A 20,275-nucleotide genomic window follows, 5' to 3' on the forward strand; every position below is an offset into this window, starting at 1 on the left:
GTGAATTTACCTCCACCCAAAGTTAATTTTTTAATAGTACAAAGAAAGGAAAAAACAAACCCAAAGAAGACATCAGCTCTTAGCTGTATTCTGAAATGAATTTTAATAGCTTCATGATATCAAAATCCTAGAGACAAGTTCAATATTTACACTGTCTGAAGGTAGAAGAAAATGTTGGAAACTTAGTATGTTGCTTCCCTTTCCAGCGATGCCTTTGACTTTGAGATCGGTGTGGTCATCGTCAGAATCAGTCAAGGGTTTGACATCTCTCCAGTTCTCCAGGTCCAAGGTAAGTATTTTCCTTATCCTCTCAACAGATGGTGACTTTTTCTAGGTGGTGGGGTCAGAACAGTGCTCAGCATGGACAAAATTCTTCTCCCTCAGCCCATGCTGTGTGCACTGCACGTGTGTTTTCCTGTGGCTCACACAAGTAGTCTTTGTCCTGGTATTCAGAGATATAGACTAACTCAGGACAGCTAACGATTTTTCTTGTTGTAATACCACAAAGCCAGCACCGAGGTAAAAGAAAACCTTCAGTAAAGTAGAATGCCAAATTAATTTCTGCAGAATGTTTCAGAAAATGAAGACCCCGTCCCTCATGAAGAAGTATGTATTTTGCTTTCAGCTGACAAGGACTGGTTTGTAGCCACCATGGAAATGAATCTGAACGTGTCAGGTCTGTGAATCACTAAGTAGCACACAGGCAGAAACACTCATTCAGATCAGTACTATTGCTCCACTATAGAGAACGTGGCAAAGTTCTTTACTCTTAGAATTTAAATGTATCCTTATGGTATATGAAGCAAGGAGAGCCACAGGAGAAGAGTTTCTGAAAGATTAGGTAAGAACACAAGTCCTCCTTTTCAGCTGAGCTTTTCTACTGAGTCTTCCAATGATACTAAGCAAGATAAGGGCAGAGCTTGGGACACCTACAGTAGAGCACGCAGAGTGCAGGTGAAGGTATTGGTATTAATGATAATATAGTGTTAATAAGACTGGTTTCTACACTTAAGAAACTGGCATTGTAGAAGGGAAATGGTTATTAGTGTGGTTGTTATGTATGAATGAGAAATTATGGTTAAAAAAGGGGGGCATCTCATTCCCAAAGAGGCTTCCTGGAAGAAATATGGTTTGTGGTGGTTGTGGTTTGAAAGAAAATGGCCCCCCAAAGGGAGGAGCACTATTAGGAGGTGTGGCCTTTTTGGAGGAAGTCTGTCACTGCAGGGGCAGGCTTTGAGATCTCTTTTGTTCAAGCTTCCCTCAGTGTGACTTGTCAGTTGACTTTCTGTTGCCTGCAAGGCGTGGAACTCTCAACATTTCTTTAATACCAAGTCTGCCTTTTTGCCGCCATGTTCTCTGTCATGATAATAATGGACTGACCCTCTGAAACTGTGAAAAAATAATTTTTTTCATTTGTAAGAGTTGCTGAGGTCATAGGTCATGGTGTCTCTTTACAACAGTAGAGACCCCAACTAAGACAGAGGTTTAGTGGATGAGTAGAAGATAAGTAAGCAATGTTGAGGGACAGAAGAATAATGAGACTTGAGAACAAACATCTCTTGCCCAGAGGTGAGCGTGAAGAAAAGTTAAGATGAGGGACATGGATGGGTGGGTACATGCATAGCCAGAGCAGATCAGTACCACTCAAGGCAAAAGTAGGAGGCAAGCAATGCTGAGGGCTTCCCATGCTTCTGCTGTACTCAAAGGGTGGGCTGTAGTCTGTCACCAGTGAGAACCCTCAGACGGATGTAAGTCACAGTATAATGGTCAAACTTGGCTTATAACGTTCATGCTCTTTCAGTCATTTGTGGCATGACTCAAAGAAGTCAAGAATGGAGAAAGAGATGTCACTTTCTCTCGTATACGTGACATCTAGGTTTAAGTATATATATATTTAAAGTATAAAGTATGTATACGTATATGTGACATGAAAGCAGAATGGGGTACATTTGGAGGGAAAAAGGAGACCAGTAAGAGGGGCAGGACAGACAGAAGAAGGCAGTCGGGGGTGGAGAGGACAAATATGAACTAGGCACAATAATATATAAGTATGAAAATGTCAAGAGAAACTCATTATTTTGTAGACTAAGAAGTTAATTTTTAGAATTCAAGGGTGGAGAGATATATACAAACATTCTAGGAGTGAGAGTTGATGATTCTAATTTGCTTTGAAATATTTTACCAAGAAAAAGACTGTAAAAATGTGTACTTGAAATAGATTTCTACAATAATGGAAGCAAGGGGAGGTAACAGCCCAAACTCGGAAATCTCCTTCAGGGATAAAGAGAAAATGGCAGAATGAAGAAGTATTTTGGAGGCATAAAGAGCAGCACTGGAGATTGATTGAATGTGTAAGATATGGGACAGGGAGCTGTGAAGAAAAAATGCCTTGGTTGACTGAGTGCCGGGGTAACGAAGGAGAAGGGCAGTGTAAGAAGAGGTTTCAGCTTTAAGGAGAGATGTGTGTCTCAACTCAAAGGCAGTGGAAAATCCTGCTGGGATGCTCAGTAGGTGGTCAATAGTCTTAATCTGCCTGCATCTAAGATCCAGACTTAGATGTTGCGGACTAAACCGTGCCTCAGGAACCACCGAATTCATATGCCAAAGTCCTAACCTCAGTGCCTCAGATTGGAACTGTCTACAAAGATCACCTTTCATGAGGTAATTAAGGTAAAACAGGGTCACACTGATGGACCACAATTCACCTCTTCTAATTATCTTACAGAAAGAGATTAGGGCATGGAGCTAGGCATTACCGTGTGGGAAGCACCACCAGCAAACTGGGCCAAGTGGCCTTGGGTAATTACCTCAGTTAACACCTTGCTACTGGAATTCTCACTCCCAGAACTGTGAAAAACAGACTTCCCTTGCTCAAATCTCTTTAATGTGGGACGGTTTCAGGGCTATCCCCAGCAAATGAAGGTGGGAAATCATCGTAGGTAAGGTGGAAATAGAAACTACAACAATGCAAACACCGCCCACGAAAGAAGCTATGAAGGAGCCAGAAAGGGGCCAGGTAGCTGGTGCCAAGGGAGTCATAGGAATAAATAACCAACATTGTTGGGGACAGCAGACAAGCCAAGTTAGGGTGAATGAAATAAAATTAACATGACACAGATAATTGTAGTGAAAGATTTCTCTAGAATTATAGTGCTGGAATCCTCATTCAGGTCTTATTTAGGCAGCTTTATTGTTGAGGTGTCAAGGGAGAAATGTCCCTGTCATTTCTAAGAGATACGCTTCAACAGCAGATTTCCTGGTCCTCTGGCTCTTATGATCATTACGCTCCCTCTTCCAAGATGTTCCCTGAGCAGAAACTGTGCTGTGGATCTATCAGTTGAGGCTGGGCTCCCCATTGTCATTCATTGTGGATTTCTGTGATTCTTCCCATCTATTTATAGAGAGCCGTTTCTTTGATGCGGGATGAAGACCACACTTAAGGGCATAAGTATAAGCCCTTCCAATCAGTTAAGAATTGTGCTGGTTTAGTAAAGTGGCAGTAGTAGGCTCTCCTCTAAGATTTATGACCTAATTAGTCCTGGGTAGTGGCTAGGTTTCCAGTACCAGGCATGATTTCCCTCCTGTTGAGAGAGTCTGAAGTCTGATTAGACAGCCGTTGGTTACTTCCACGATATGACTGCCACTGTTGCATCTTTAGGGACATCTTACCACTCTGCTCATTGTTGTGCTTCATGGGCAACACAGCTGGGCAGGACAATTGACTGCTTCCCTCCCATGGGAGCGTACATAGAACCTTCTAGTACTATGAAAGCTGGTTCGCAGGGAGAAGGCTTCCTGGTCAGATCCAACTCAGATCCTCTGAATCCTATATACCGTCTATTTTGATTTTTTTTTCTGGCTTTGGTGCCATTGAGTTTTCTATCTAAAAATAAAAAAGTATAATTTGTATTTAGTTTATGCATTTGCTTTATGTATTATATTAGACTGATGTGTGTGATATAGCTGAAAGTCATTACCACTACTTCTTACTGCTCCAGGCACCAAAATGCACCAACCGTTGATTTCTGTGGAGCAATAGAGCCAGATAGATTCTGTAATGCGCCTCAAAAAAGCTTGGCACTGAACTATAGCTCCTTTAAGCTTCGCAAAGAAAAAGTGCTATTTCGACCAACTTTGACGTTTGAAATATTTCTGCTTCTTAGCCAAGAAAGGGAAAATACGGTTGGATACTAATAAAATAATTATGAGTACCAACTACCTAGGTAAACAAAAATGCACGTCACTCAGATACACAGAGAACATGTGAAAAAAAATGTAAGGACAAAAATTAGCTTGATGCCACAGCTCCATGCTTTGTTATGAAGCGCCAACAATTTATGGCACAAGACTTATATTGGGTTTTGGATTAGAAGGAAAACAAACTTGCAGTTGGTTATATTATATTATATTATATTATAATATAGGGCTTAATATGAGCCTGATAAATCTTCAGGATTGCATAGAGGATGTTAATTATAATCATCATAGCTTTCCCAATGCGGGCACCGCAGTGTCCTCACGGATTATAATTTAAGGAGGACATTAGCAATTCAGAGCCCATATACCACAGTTAACAACGCATTGGGTAGAGATCAGCTTTCTAGGTAATTTGCCAGCTAATGACAATCTTCTCTGCACTGTGCCACAGACTCATATGAGAATAACTTTTTGTTTAAATAAGATCGATGCTCATAACATTAGAACTTGCTCACCACAGCAAGTCGCCCAATACTGATGACTAATAGTCTTCTAAATAAATTAATTTATTGCCTGACAACACACACACACAAAAAGATGTGCCATGTCATATTTTTCCACATTCCAGAGGTATTTAGCAAGTTTGCCAATTACAACGAAGTATCCAGATTGGAGCGGTAGTAAACAAAGCGATAGAGTGTGAGTCACAATTGAGTACCCTGTGTAAGTACTGCACGATTTATGACCCGCTCAGAGCACGGTGATCCTGCTGTGTCTGATCGAGTGGCTTAGCAAAATAAAGACAGATGGCCTAGCAGTAAATAATTGCTTGATTGGAAGGCAGGGCTGCGGGACTGCTTCCTGCCTTCCATCCAGCCTGACTCCACCTGGGGCTCAGCAACTGAGTCATACAAGCATTTATAGCTTCAAGTTGATTGGCCAAGGAAAGAGTTGTACTTTAATAATGAATAAAGAAAAAGGAGGCTGTAAAATGGGAGGGGAGTATGGCTGCCCACTGGCTCTCTCTGCTCCCCATCCTGCTGGCCTTTAGATTCAGGGCAGAGGGTGAACTATAAACCCCTAAATGACATCTTTAGAAAAAGCATGACACATTGGAACATGAGGCCATTTTGACAACTAAATGAATTTCAAAATACAGTCTCTCTGACTGGTTACCCTGTGGTCAGATTGTGAAGCACTTAGGAATGTGATAACCTCTGTTCGTAGCAGTTTGGGCACATCTGGCCTCCCTAGAACTGTTTGGGGGTGTGCAGAAAGAAAGTTATTCAAATCCTGCTCTCAACTGACAACCTAAAGGCCATCTACTTTCCCCATTATAGCCTTGGGAAATCTCTCAAAATCTATGAAATCAAAGGGCAGACAGATGGCATGATCAGGTCACTGAAGAATGGTAATGAGCAGCAGTTCTCAACCTGTGGGTCTCGACCCCTTTGGGGTCGAATGACCCTTTCCCAGGGGTCACCCAAGACCATTGGAAACACAGATATTTACATTACAATTCATATCAGTCGCAAAATTACAGTTGTGAAATAGCAATGAAAATGATTTTATGATTGGGGGTTACCACAGCATGAGGGACTGTGTTACAGGGCCAGTGACAGCATTAGGAAGGTTGAGAGCTGTTGACTGAGTTTTCTCTCCTGCCCAGTTCCCGCAGTTATTAAGTCCAAAGGAAATCACACCGAGGTCTACATTAATTATAAACTGATTGGCCCATTAGCTCAGGCTTCTTATTAACTCTTATAACTTACATTAGCCCATTATTCTTATCTGTGTTAGCCACATGGCTCAGTACCTTTTTCACATCTTGCTTCTTTGGTGTCTAGTCAGGACTGCAGAGGGAGCTTCCCTCTTCCCAAAATTCTCCTGTTCTCATTGACCTGCCTCTACTTCCTGTCTGGCAGTCCTGCCTATACTTCCTGCCTGGCTACTGGCCAATCAACGTTTATTTAAAACATAATTGACAGAATATAGACAATTGTCCCGCACCAGAGAGCCACTGGTGAAGAGGGATGGACAACAGGGTGTGGTGGTACCTTCCTGTAATCCCAGCACTAGCACAGCTGAAGCAAGAGGATCAGGAGCCGAGGCTACCCAGTGGTCTTGAGCCTAGCTGAGACTACATAAGACTCAAAGACACTGGTGGTGTGGACAGATGTTAGAATCAGAAGCAGAAGACGTGTGTTCGCAGCTAAGTGACCTTGGACAAATCACTTGCGCTGTCTGTGCCCACGTTTCCTTTATAACAAAATGAGGACTGACACGGCTCTCCCTGCACACCAGTGTCCGCAGCGTGTGAAGACTCTGTAATTCCTGAATAATCAAAGTATAGTAGCTGAGCCAAGAAGCACAGGCCTGTAATCACAGCACTCGGGGTGAAAAGGTAGATTCAAGACAGCCTCAGCTACGTGAAGACTTCTAGGCTGCAGAGGAAGACCCTGTCTCAAAAAAAAAAAAGAAAGAGAGAGAGGAAGGAAGGAAGGAAGGAAGGAAGGAAAAAGAAAAAAAGCAGTAGTTCTGATACAGAATAGAATGAATTATCTTTAACGTCAACACCATGGCCCCCCTGAATCGCCTTCTTCTTGTGACTAATGATGACTTTTGCAACTCATTTGCCCAGTATCCCTCCCTCTTAAATGTCTTGGCAAAGTCTTCTCCTCGTTCCCAGTGCAAACCAAGGTACACAGTACACCAGTTATAATTCAAAACCCAGGTCATCCGCGGGGCGCTTCTGGTTCACACCACAATGTGAGGAGCTACACGGGAGGGCTCCTCAATCTATCTCCTCCGGAGCAAACGGTGGAGAGTCATCTCTAATGAAGACTTGCGAGCCTACTGTGCAGTGGAGATTGTACCACTTGTGGCCCTGAGACCCAAGATAGCTAAGCAAGCTGATTTTAGCCTCCAGAAAGATTTTACCAGCTTGCCTGCTCTACAAGGAAGCTAGTGGATTTGAAGCGTCGGAGCAGACTTTGGTCTGTCTCCTGGGTCTGGAATTCTACAGTTTGCTTGCCCTGGATAGGCTCTGGACTCTTGGAACAAACAGCTAGAGTCACTTGGAGTGTTCTCAGCCAGCTGGCTCCTCTGCGAAAGAAGATTTAAACTATCTTTGCCCAAGCGGAGCACAGTTAGTAGCTAAACACAAGGTGTGCTGGAACCTGCCAAAGAAAGAAAGGGGAGCTGCCCCTCCTCCCTGCAGCCCTTATGGTCACCTCCAAGTAATTCACAGCTAAACTCCTGGAAGAGGTCTGGAAGAGAATGTCCCAGCTGGAACTCTGAGGCAACCTCCCATCCAGCCCAGATCTTTAGAGCCCTCCCTAAAATGACATGTTCCAGAACCATCATTGGCGCTGTGGTTTGCCTTGGTACCCTGTGCCTGCAAATGTTCCACTTCCTCTCATGGAGAGGCTAACAATAGAAACAGTTGTAAAGTAATTCTAACGAGCCGCAAGAAGGTATTCATGCTGGGAAACACCCAGACTGACAGCCAGACAGAGCTCTTTGTACTTAAGCCCTGGCCTTGCTGGACGATAGCCATGTAAGCTATTAAACTTTTGGGGGCTTTGGTTTCTTCATCCACAAAATGAAGAAAATCATAGTAACCCTCTCTGAGCTGTTTGGAAAGGAAGAAAACAAGGTACCCAGAGAGTACCGTGCAATAAACAGTGTTAAAACATCTCCCGGCCTGAGAAGACCCATTTCCAGAAGGCACACAGATATCCTGCCTAAAGAATACATTGCTGCTCTGGTCTCTCTGAAGCTCCAAGGCACTCTGCTGTTTCGTCTTCTTATGAAGCTCAGAGGATGGAAAAGGAAAGTATTCTGATCTTCCATTCCACAGGAAGTCTGAGACATGGAGTAAATGCCTGAAGGCACAGAACCACAGCTGAGCTCCTCTGGGTTGTGGTCCCCTCTGCAATGTAGACCGTCCTTACCTTTTAATATCAGTGCAAGCGTGACCCGCCTGGTCTCTAAGCCCATCAGCTTCGTTCCCAGCCTTTCTACCACCACTCATCATGAGAACTTGTGAAGCTTCGGGGAGATCACACGGTGATTTGGCTCCAAATCGCATGCCACCGGCAAAAGATTAATTGCTAAGACCTGGAAAGGGGCCGGGTGGTTCTGTGGGGCTGGACAGATTTAGCTAAGGCAGAATGGTCCCTTCGCAGATAGATAAGGCAGTGGATTCTGAGAGTTGACATTTACAGAAGCCCTAGCCGGGGTTTGTGACACTGAATCTGGTTTTCTGCCCTCTCCCTTGGAGCAGGGCTTATTCCCCATGGCTGACTTCTCAGCAGTCAATGAGATTTAGAAGATCTGACAGAAATTCGAAAATATGCTTGTTAGCTTAGCACTGTCACGTGACTGCTTATAGCCTCTTACTTGCCAAGGCGAAGGAGAGATTATGTATTATACTATATAGAGAGATGGGGAGGAAGGGAGAGAAGTCAGCTAGGAACTTTCCAACATTGTCATAACCCAGCAAAGCTAAAAGGCAGCCAGATGTAACACCGAAGCCTGGAGAGTGGTCCTGAACATTCTGGAGGAAATTTTGCACAGTTTGACTCTTGGTTTAGACTCAAGTGTTTCGAATGACTTTTCAGCCATCTGGACTCCGACATTCTCCCAGAAACCTCGGCTTTGGCTCTTTGCCTTTGGTCACTTACTGCATCATGCTATTTTTTTTTATCATTATTGTTCACTTAAGAGACACAATTAGTACTGGACATTTGTTCACTGCAATCTGTATTCAGAGATCAGAGAAGCTGATTCTAAGACCTGATTATATTTCCATAATTCACCCCCATCCCATTTGAGACAGTCTTAGCATTGCCTGGGCTGGCATCACGTGTGGAGCCAAGGATGACCTTGAATTCCTGACTTTTCTGCCTCCGCCTCCCCAGTGCTGGGATTACCTGTGTACACGAGCATACCCAGGTGTCTGTCTGCAGTTTCTGAGTTTTCTGTTTCAGTTCAGAGCCTTGCTGTGTGGGATGCATGCCCAGCAGACTTCTGCAATATTGTCACTTCTGCTGGCTGAAAATCTTACCTAGTATCTTAATCATTAGTAATTAAATCAGTAGTTTAACAGTGACATCATCTCCCTAAATCGGGTTTTCTGGGTGATGGTATAAAGGTGTCAATATGTAGTAGTCTTTAATCCCAGCACTCCCGAGACAGAAGCAGGAGGATCTCTGTGAGTCAAAGCCAGTATGGTCTACAAATCAAGGTCCAGGACAGTCAGTGCTGTTACACAGAGAAACCCTGTCTCAAAATAAAAACAAACAAAAAAGTAGCCTTTCTTGCCCTTACAAATAAAAGCCCCATGGCTTCATGCATGGAGCTGTTTCTCCGAGCAGCTGTTACTACGTACTGAATACAATTTACTGGGAACATTACTTTTTAATGATCGGGGAAAGAAAATCATACCATCGCATTGCCGTCTTATTGCATAATTATATGAAATGCCAGACTTGTCTTACTTGTAAGATCGTTCCTAGAGACTTTGTCCCTCTGAGCGAAGTTACTGACTGTGTCTCCTCTCTTCAGATGAACTGGAGAAACTGGAGCAGGAGCGGCTGGCTCTGGAGGCCGCCATCAAAGACAATGAGAGTGAGGAGGGGAAGGGAGGCATCCGGGGCTTGTTTAAGAAAGCTGGCAAGCTGAACATTACCAAGCCAGCTCCGAAGAAAGGTAAGTGCCTTTAAATCTTAGGAATAAGACTTCAAGATGAGCACAGAGGGGTCATCACGAAGGGGTCAGAAGGAGCATCTAAGACACTGAGTACGGGCAGGCACCAAAAGATCTCTTCCAGGAAGGATGGGGGGAAGTGCTCTACACCACCTTACTGAACAAAAACTAATTTTAAAAAGTGGTTGCCCGGTGCCCATGTAGACTGGGTGCCTCAAAATAGAACTGTCTCCTGAGATAGAAGAGTAGAAAATTAAGAGCCAGTAATACCCATCAGTTTTATATACACAGTCCTCACCTTGCAGACATCATGTCAGGGTCATACAGTTGGCTAGTGCAGACATCATGTCAGGGTCATACAGTTAGCTAGTGCACAAGGCAAACAAGATACCGCTGGACCTGCTTCCGCGAAGACATCCGTGTAACTGCCCAGAATGAGAGCCGGTGCTTCGCCTGACACTGATTGCTTCCTGTGGTTTTGGTTTAGTGGTAAACTTATCTCTGTGTGACTGGAAGACATCCCGAGGACAGAGGATCAAACATGAGAGAATTTGTTTAAAGTTGCAGAAATGGGAGATTTATTCACTTGCTTTTGAAAATTGCCTTCTTTCCTAAACGAGTCTGTTTGAATTTAATAAGGTCCACAGCGGCCTCTGCTGGCACAAAATCAGAATACACACAGACCGCCTGAGATGATCGCACCCTGTTAGTCCAGTGGCAGGACCCCCTTACTGAGGCTTTACCTGCTCCTGGTTTGTGCTGAGGGCCAGCTCTGAAAAGACCACGCCCTAACCTGTAAATAGTTTGATCCCATTGACTTGTTCTAGTGCGTGTAGCCCAAGGTTGAAAATTTACCTGTGATATTAGAATGACAGGAAATATAATTTGTGTCCTACAGACTCCGGGAAGCTTAATATTTCCCACTAAGTTTTTTTTAAATGATTTATTCTTAATTTATGTGTACACGCAAGTGCCCGAAGAGGACACCAGGTGTCTGGAGCTGGGGCTACAGGAGGATATAAGCTACCTGACACGGGTACATGGCTGCTGGGAACTATACTTGCATCCTTGGAAGAGCAGCAAATCCTCTTAGCTTCTGGGCCATCTCTCCAGCCCCTTCCCATGCACCTTAAAATATCATTTCCCTCCCAGTATGGTGGCGCACACCTTCAATATGAGCACTCGGTGCAGAAGCAGACAGATCTCTGTGGGTTTGAGGCTAGCCTGGTCTACAGAGTGAGTTCCAGGTTATCAAGAACTATGTAGAGAGACCTTGTCATACATACATACATACATGCATACACACACATACATACATACATACATACATACATACTTTCCCATGAGAATTATATATTTGAATCTCAAGTTAGAATTGGTATAAAATTAGTAATAGGGCCCTGCGAGATGGTTTAGCAGGTTAAAGTGCTTGTCACCGGGCCTGATGGCATGAGTTTGTCCCTGGAACCCACAGGGCGGAAGAAGAAAACTGATTCCCCCAAGTTGTCCTCTGGCCTCCAAGTGTAAGCCGTGGCACACGTGCAAAACAAGTGAAGGTTTAAAATGTTTAATTAGCAAGAAGACTTTTAAAAATTACTTCTTTTTCCATTGTTGACCTATTTGTCATATGAATCTCTATTAAGTGACCCGGCCTGGAAAAGCAACAAAAAGTTCAAAGCGAAAGGACAGTCCTTCCGTCTTTCTATTGGCGGGGGGGGGGGGGGGGAGACGACACGTCTCGGTGTCACTCGTGCTGGAAGGCATGTTCACTCTGAAGTCCACTCCTCCATCACTGCACTTGTTCCCAACGCCAACCTGCCTCGGTGTTCAGAAAGACAAAAGCATGCGCTGTGTACTTCAATACCCAGGCATTCAAACACTGCTCTACAGGGAGCCTACGCCACCCCGAGCTTCAGATGGTGAGAGCTCTTTTGAGTTCCAGCTCAAGCCCAAATCTGCAGACTCTCCTAATAATCCGTCTAGACACTTTGATTTGCATGGACGTAAGGGCAGAGTTTGGTCCATTCTACAAATAAATTTGTTCTCTCTCAGCAGTCCTAAGGATATAAAAACAATATGCGCTTGTTGCTTTAGAACTGACGGGCCCAGAATGAAGCAACAGAGGAAACAGAACAAAGTGTCTTCAGAACACACTAGATCAGAGAGGGAGCTCTGAAGGGGCTGTCAAAGCTACACTGAGCACTGCCCTGCTGCTGCCTCTTTGCATTAGAGCCATGAAGCAACAACTCTCAAAGGCGAGGAAATTAGAAATAATATAGACAGCATGCCAAGAAAACTCCAGTGACAAGAGTTCTCTAGGAAATGAGCCTACTCCCCTGATGCTCCTCTGCTGTACCCATGTCAGAGTCAAAACCATTCAACATGGGGCTGGAGAGATGACTCAGTGGCTAAAGGCACTGGCTGGTCTTCTAGAGGACCCGGGTTCAATTCCCAGCACCCACAAGGCAGCTCACACCTGTAAACTCCAGTTCCAGGGCAGGTGACATCCTCGGCTCAACTCTGAGAGTACAGGGCGGGCACATGGTCCACAGATATACATGCATGTAAAACACCCACACGCATAAAAATAAATAGATCTGGGGCTGGAAAGATGGCTCAGCAGTTAAGAGCAATTGCTGCTCTTCCAGAGGACACGTGTTCAAGTCTCAGCACACACATAAGGTGGCGGTAATCCCAGCTCTGAGGATTCAATACCTCTGACCTATGTGGGCAACCGCATTCGCGTGCACATAGTGCACAGGGTGTGCATACTTACCTACACACACACACACACACACACACACACACACACACACGTAAAATAATAATAGTTTAGAAAAGTATTATTCACTTCTAAGAATTATATATGCATCCATCCTTAATTAAAACTCAAAGCAGTTTTTAATCTCTATGTATCCTGAACCTTTTTCATATCATTCGCAAGAATCCATACAACTCAAAGGATCTTGCTTTGCTTCACAGAACCCTTGAAAAGGAAATAGATGTGAACTGGGATTATAGAAAACTACCAACCAGACCTTTGGGGAGTTTATGACAAAACTGTGTTGAAATGAGTGAAATTTCCAGTGAAAGAATAGTTTTTACGTGTGTGTGGAAGTGTGTGCATGTATGTAAGGAGATGCACATTGTACATGTGTATGGAGGCCAGAGGACAGCCTTAGGCATCATCCCAGGAAACCCATCCGTCCACTTTGAGGCGGGGCCTCTCACTGGCCTAGAGTTCTCCAAGCAAGGCAGGCTGCTTGGCCAATTAGCCCCAGAAACCACCTCTCTCTGCCTCCCCAGGGTTGGGACTGCACACACACCTCTCATGTCATTTTCTCATGGGGTTCTTTGAGGCCAGCACTTTGGCGCCTAAGTGACCTTCCCTGTCCCCTACTGCTCATCTCTAGAAAATTCAGTCACCACACGTTCTAGTTTAAAGTAAATCTAAAAATGTTCCATTCTAAAATTTCGGGAGGTTGGGATCTGTTGATTTTCATCCGCTGCATTCATAATTGGAGCAGAACCAGGCTAAAACATCCCACAAGAATTATGTGGCCCTCTTCTAAAAGGAATGTTTTTATTAACATAAGCAGAATTAGGTTCTTTTTCAAACAAATGTTCTTTGTATTGTGTCTCCCCCACTTTGTCCCCCTCCCATCCTTCCCTTGTACCCTTCTCTTCCCTGGTAGCCTTCTTCCCACGTACATGTCCCATGTGACACTTTTTTCCCTCCTCCAAACCATCCCCATAGACACCGCTTCTTCTTTAACAGTCTCCTGGCCAAAAACAAAACAGAACAAAAATCACCTTAAAAGAGGAAATAGTTCTTAACTATTTCCAATAGCTTGTGATTTCAGAGAGTTTTAGCCTATCAGAGTAGAAAGGACGAACTCCTGTGGCTTCATCTTTGGCAGCAGGAGCTCAAGACAGATACTATTCACATCAGGGCACACCAGAAGTGGGAGCCAGGCTATAACCTTCTAAAGCCCACCCCTCTCACTGAACTACTTTCCCCAACTGTGCTGAGCCCCCCTAAAAGCTCCTCAGTCTCCCAAAATAGCACCAATCAGCCAGGGTGGGGGGAAAATATAAGCCTATGGAGGTATCTTTGAAGCTTAAGTCACTATACACCTAAATTATAATTCCATTGTGAGATTATAAGAGAGCTAAAAATGATGCACTTCTTTAGACTATGAACTGTAGGCAGAACTGGGGGGCAATTCTTTTCTTAGTTAAGGAGGGTGAGTTAAATTATGGAGCTTGGCTTTGTAGACTGGAGCTCAGAAGGTTAACTGGAAAGTCACCTTGTGTCTGTCCTCAGAGGACAAACAGACGCATCACTGTGTCCTCTGTTTCAGACGGCAACATCAACACCATCCAGTCGATGCATGTAGGGGAGTTCAACCAGAAACTAGTGGAAGCCAGTGCTCAGTTTAAAAAGAAACAAGGAAAAGGCACGATCGATGTGTGGTGGTTGTTCGATGACGGAGGTAAGCTGTCCAGAACATTTGCTAGGGAGCTAGGGAACTCATTTCTGAGTTCCTGAAGGCCACAAATTGTAGCACGAATAATAAAAACTCAGAGACAGATATTGGGGTTCAACCTGATGATCAGAAAGGCAGAGCAGCCAACCACTGGCTCTTATCTCTACTTCAGACTAAAAATGGGCGAGCCTGCCTCCAGGAATCCTCAGATTGAGACTGAGACTGAGCGCTGTCTCCTCCCGTTTTATATTCCTCTCTAGTGCTGGGATTAAAGGCGTGCACCACCACTGCCTGGCTTCCACGGCTATTGTGGCTGCTGGGATTAAAGGTGTGTGCGACCACTACCTGGCCTGTATGGCTGACTAGTGTGGCTGCTTTGCTCTGATCTTCAGGCAAACTTTATTTACTAAAACACAAATAATATACCACTATAATAAATCATTTAATAGTTATGATAGTGGGAATGAATAAAAATAATGCTCTCATTTTTTCTTTCAATTTCTCTCATCCTTCCTGTTGCAATTTACTCTTTATTCCAGGGTTAACGCTTCTTATTCCATATATCTTGACTCTCAGAAAAAAATGGAAAGACTGTAAGTTAAGAATCTACGTTGGAGGGAAGATCAACCGTATTGAAGAGGAAAAGATTTCGTAAGTAACTTGTGGCTCACCTTGCTGGTCCTTCTGAGCACGGGCTGCTCTGTTGCTGTCATTTTCAGTGCTTTTCACCTTTGAGCTAGCCGGGTGTGGTGGCACATGCCTTAATTCTCAGCACTGGGGAGGCAGAGGCAGCCAGATCTTTCTGGGTTTGAGCCCAGCCTGCTCTACATAGCAAGTTCAAGGCCAACAAGTGTTGAGTTCCAGCCAGCTAGGGCTACATAATGAGACCCTGTCTCAAAAGAAAGAGAGAGAGAGTGAAAGAGAGTTCTAATTAAAGTTGATTCGCAAATCTTTGTAGCTTTTTCATTAATGTAGCCGCTTGAAGCCGTACATACTCATAATTGTCATGGAAAGCCTGGAGAGTCAACATCAGCAGCTCAGAGTCCTGCATGATGGGCTAAAGTCCTGAGCTCTGTACCTTCCAGAAACTGTGCAATAATAACAGGCCTCTCATTCCATCAATTTTCATATTTTCTTTTTCCTCCCAGGTGAATGGGATTATGGTAAACACACACATATACTCACATTTATAATAAGGATATAAGTGTATTTATACATTTGCTTTCAATGAAGATATCACAATGCTCATACAATTATATCACATATATTGATTCCTTTAAGAGGTGGATGGACAGATAGATATAAAGAGAAAGAAACAAAGAAAATAACAAGCCAAATTGGAAAAAAAATTAAGCAAATGATAAGCCTAGGAATTTTTGGATCACCTTAGAAGACTTCTGTAAATTTAAGTTAAGATTACTAATTTCCAGGGGTGGTGGAACTACACTGTAGTTACCATTTTGTCAGCAGTTTATAAAAGACGTCCAGCAGTAAGAATTAGCTGTTCTGTCTGACTGGTGGCAAGGATGGCTTCACATTCTCTCTCACGAAGATGAACGCAGAGGTCCCTTTGTTCTCTTCTCTGTATCTTCCAGGCTTTCTTTGTTTTTATTTCTTGGATTCATTTTTATAACAAGGTGTCTCAGAGTGTGTCCTGCTGGCCTCTAACTCACATCCTCCTACCTCAGTGCCCTGAGATGGCAGGTCTGTGCCACCGTGATCACCTGCAGGGCTGGCTCTATGCCCTCGGTGGAGCGGCTTTGTCTGTGACGTCTCCAACAAGTGTGCTAACAAATCTCAAATCTGAAAAGCCTCCATCTGGAAGCTATACTGATTGCTTTTGATGCCTTAATCAAACACAAAGACAATTTTGATAGAAAGTAATTACATAGACACTAATGATGTTTTTTTTTTTCCTCTTTCTCTCTCTCTTTCAGAATGGCTTCTCTCCTCAGCAAATTTAGGATAAAATTTGCAGACATCCATATAATTGGAGACATCAACATCAAGCCGAACAAAGAGAGGTGTGAACTGGGTGGTAGGCTCTTTCCCAGCTGCTGCTCCTGTCTCATCTTTTCTGCGTTGGTTAGCAAAGGGCTGGAGATGTATTGTATGGGCTGTAACGTCTTCTTGACAGATATTAGAGAAGTCTTTTCCGTAACTGTGGCCCAGAGCCATCAAGTCCATTTTAATGGAGAGAAGAGGGTGATGGTGAGAAATCAAAGAAAAGGGCCCCCATCCCAGGGATGTTTTAGGTTCCAGGCACTAAGGGACTCCATGCTTAGGGCTGTGAACTTTTGAAAGAACCTCTAAAACTATCTGAGACCCAGAGAGGTGGTTGAAGCCCCACTCCCAGAAAACTGAAAGTGACAAAGTAGAAACAATCATTGAAACATCTTCAAAGCATGACAGCATTCTAACTCTTATCAACTGTTGAATTTCTCAACTCCATTGTTCTATTAGTCATTAACAAAATGCCATAGGCTAGGTGCTTTGTTTCTCAGTTCTGGTTGAGCAATCCAAGAACAAGATGCTTTGGGTGTGTGTCTGTTGAGGATTCTCTTTCTAGCCTGAAGCTGGTTGCATCTATGTCTTCATTTTATGGAGAAAGAATTCGGGCATCTCTTTCTCTTCTGCTAGGGTGCGAATTCCCTTGTGGGGCCACCATCCTTAGGACTCTTTCTAAAGTGAAGTGCCCCCTAGAGGCCCCAAATCCAAACTTCACCACATTGGGGGTTTGAGCTTCCTGGTGTGAACTTTAGCAGACAACAAAACTTCAGTTCATAGCCACAGCATCTGAAATCTATTGGTATCATGGGTTGTATCTTCACAGGATATCCCAAAGGTGCAAGGAATCACGGTCAATTATAAATTAAATGAACTGCTTAGACTTGTAATTTAGCCATTACAAGAGGTTTTCAGTTGTTTAAAGTAAGCTATATTTACTGTCTCTTGTGGACATGATTCAATGCATTTGACTTAGAGTAGAACCCACAAAGAAAGTCACATAGTGGGACGCGAAGGATTCTAAGTGTCTTGGGTCCTCCATTGCTGTTGGGTCTTCTTTGACCACAGTTTCAGCTTCCTCTGGCTATTCTTGGCAAGCCGTAGTTCTACAATCTCCAAGTCTTTTCACCTCTCCCCTTCTTGTAGTATAGTGTTTCCTTTGTGAACTTAATAAATATCTAAAAATATTACGACTTAAGATACACTTTTTATGGACCGGATAAACTCGAACTTTATATTGTTTAGGGTGTGCATGAGTTCGCCAAAGCTATGAGTCAGGTAGAATGCTTAACAGGGCACCTTAGCTGTGATAAGAAAACTGAAATTGCTGGGCCAACCAGATATGCTCTGTAACATTTCCTTGTATCATACATACCTCAAATCCCTGACATTCTTGGGTTTCTGCTGCTACAAACACGTAAATAAAATAACATATTTACAATTCCCATTGGTAAGTGGGGATACTGTTCTGAGCAGGCCTGGATTGTCGTGCCATCTCTTCTCATTTGAAGAGTTGTAGCTCATTGAGTCGATGCTTCCATGGCATTTGCAGCCGTGTGACCCCTCAGTCTTATTGAGTGGCTCTAGTTGGTAGAGATGGATCCTTCAGAGCAGAGCAAATCAAACAATTTTTGCATGAAATCCTTTGTGATAGGGTTTAGATAGCATCATAAGTCAAGGCCAAGCCACTTTCCGTTATCTGGAGGGTACCACTGGTTCTTTTCAAGCCCTTGCTCAATGCTGAACAAAATTTAGCCGCCCAGTTCTTGAAGGACTAGAATTTGTCTTCATTGTTTATCTTTGTAAATAAGCAGCTGTTTCTCTACCCCCTTGTATTTTCACCCCTCAAGCTGGTTTTCTCTCCTTAAGGCTTGTTTTGGTTTTTTTTTTTGGTTTTGTTTTGTTTCCTGTGTCACGCAGGCTAGCCTCCACTCAGCAGCTGTGGCCACCACCCTGTGTTCTTACCCCTTCTGTTCTGTCACTGAACGTGTGATATGTTACCTTCCTTAGCTGTCCTCTCCACTCTGGGAGAACCCGCATGGCATAGTACAGACCAGCTTTGCCTTATTTGTCCCACACTGTTCTCTTCCTGGGGTATTTTCACTTTTTGTCCATGTGTATAAAGTTCATTCCAGAGACCAAAGAATTCTGGTGGCTAAAGTATACGGCCTTGAGAAAAGGAGACCATCTGCCAGGAAGAGTGCTCAGGAGAGCCTTTCTCCTCTCTTACCCTTCCACCACACTCTACCCACACTGACGTGTAAAATACCGTGTACCCTGCTGGTAACTCAGGTCCTACGATTTGAAAGTAGCCCTAGTTTGGAACGGAAAACAGTCATTTGGTCCAGAGTACCTGTGGCCTCTGATAGCAGGTTAGGCGTGTTTGTGTTAACTCTGGGTAGTGCAGTCAAATAGAGAAAACTCTTGTAGATGGATGTAACTCCAGGCCATTGAGCTAAACCATCAAGAGAATACTGTCTCAGTTCCAGTGCCCGTGGTGGCCTTCTTTGCTGGGGAGTCTTCACCATCATTAACAACTGTCCCCAGATCACTATTTTTGTCTTGCTCACCTGGTGTTAAACAGAGCGGGTAACAATTTGTCAGTGATTGGCTTGGGGAAGTCTAGTGTTAAAATATCTTTCAATCTTCTTTAGCAAGTCTTGCAGCCACCATGAAATGTTGGTTCGCCATGTCGGAGGCATTTTGTCATAGAAACTTTACCTCTACATATGGGAAGGGCAAGGGTGAAGATAGCACAAAAGCCAACTAAATGAGAAAATAATTGAGCTTAGGAAATTATAGGACATATTGTGGTTAGAATCCATTTTTATTGTATAAACTGAAATAAAAGTCATGGGCCAAAGGAGAAATCTTTATATGGAAATCAAGGAGAAATTGGAAGCAATTAACTAGATAATTTAGCTTAAAGATGCTAGATGCTAGAATAATCTAAAAACAACCACAAAATGTTACTTTGAAAGAAGAAATCTTATGTGGACAAAGGTTAAAATTTTAAATTATTATCACACTTTTGAGATTAAAATATATCATTTTCCTCCTTCCCTTTCCTCTCTCAGGGAGCAAGTTTTATGCAGTCAAAATAGTATTGAACTTCGGTGTGAAGAAAATGATGGAGAAGGCAGGACAGCTATTAGTTAATTAAAAAATCTGAATTAATCCTCATTTATATTTAACAGCAGATATTACTTGGCTGAGAGTCAATTAAAATGTGCTTTAAAGAAAGATCAGTTGGGGCCTGGAGAGATGGTTCAGCCAGGAGCACTGGCTGTTCTTCTGGAGGAGTGGGGTTTGAGTCTTAGGACCCATATGCTGGCTAATAGCCATCTATACCTCCAGTTCCAGGAGATCCAGTGGCCTACTCTGCTTTCCCTCAACACCCCCTTAGCGTGTTTCAGTGCAAGTGGAAAGCACCTCATAGTGATTTAGATGACAGAAATTAGTGTCACACATAATTAAGTACAGGTGTAGGCTGGCTTTCTGCTAAATGACTTAGAAAATAAACTTCATAACAAAGGACTGATTCTCTCTCCTTCTTCCCGTTCTCCCTTTTTGTAGAGAGCTGCCAATCAAAGTTCATTTAGCTTATAAAAAGCAAGATGACTGACGATAGCAGCTAGGACTCCATACTTGTTCTTGTTCATTCGGTGGGAGAGAAAGCATCTCTCGCTAGTCAGTGAAGTCAGGGTCTTATAGTCTACTCAGGTTTCACTGTCCCCCTAAAAAAACAGGGCTGTTCGTGGGAGGCACCATAGTACTGGGTGTATATTAGTGCAAACCTGCCTAGGCTTCACCCAGTCCTTGCAGAAAGCATAGAGATGTGTTAGCATTGGCTGATGTTGGATGGAACG

At 43.5% G+C, this 20,275-nt stretch overlaps 1 protein-coding gene across 3 annotated transcripts in view; it reads left to right on the forward strand.

Annotated features, from left to right (window-relative positions):
- The window catches only part of Slc12a1 (solute carrier family 12 member 1), an 82,741-nt gene that overhangs the window by 56,652 nt on the left and 5,814 nt on the right, over positions 1-20,275 (forward strand). For all 3 annotated transcript variants that reach the window (XM_041678857.1, XM_041678855.1, XM_041678856.1), the window contains exons 19-23: positions 207-289; positions 9,769-9,912; positions 14,274-14,405; positions 14,939-15,050; positions 16,337-16,423. In XM_041678857.1, coding sequence (XP_041534791.1) covers positions 207-289; positions 9,769-9,912; positions 14,274-14,405; positions 14,939-15,050; positions 16,337-16,423 — 558 coding nt within the window. The remainder of the gene's footprint in view (positions 1-206; positions 290-9,768; positions 9,913-14,273; positions 14,406-14,938; positions 15,051-16,336; positions 16,424-20,275) is intronic.

The sequence above is a fragment of the Microtus oregoni genome, unplaced genomic scaffold (assembly GCF_018167655.1).
Source record: "Microtus oregoni isolate MIOR12 unplaced genomic scaffold, Mior012 000031F_ref0000149, whole genome shotgun sequence".
NCBI lineage: Eukaryota > Metazoa > Chordata > Mammalia > Rodentia > Cricetidae > Microtus > Microtus oregoni.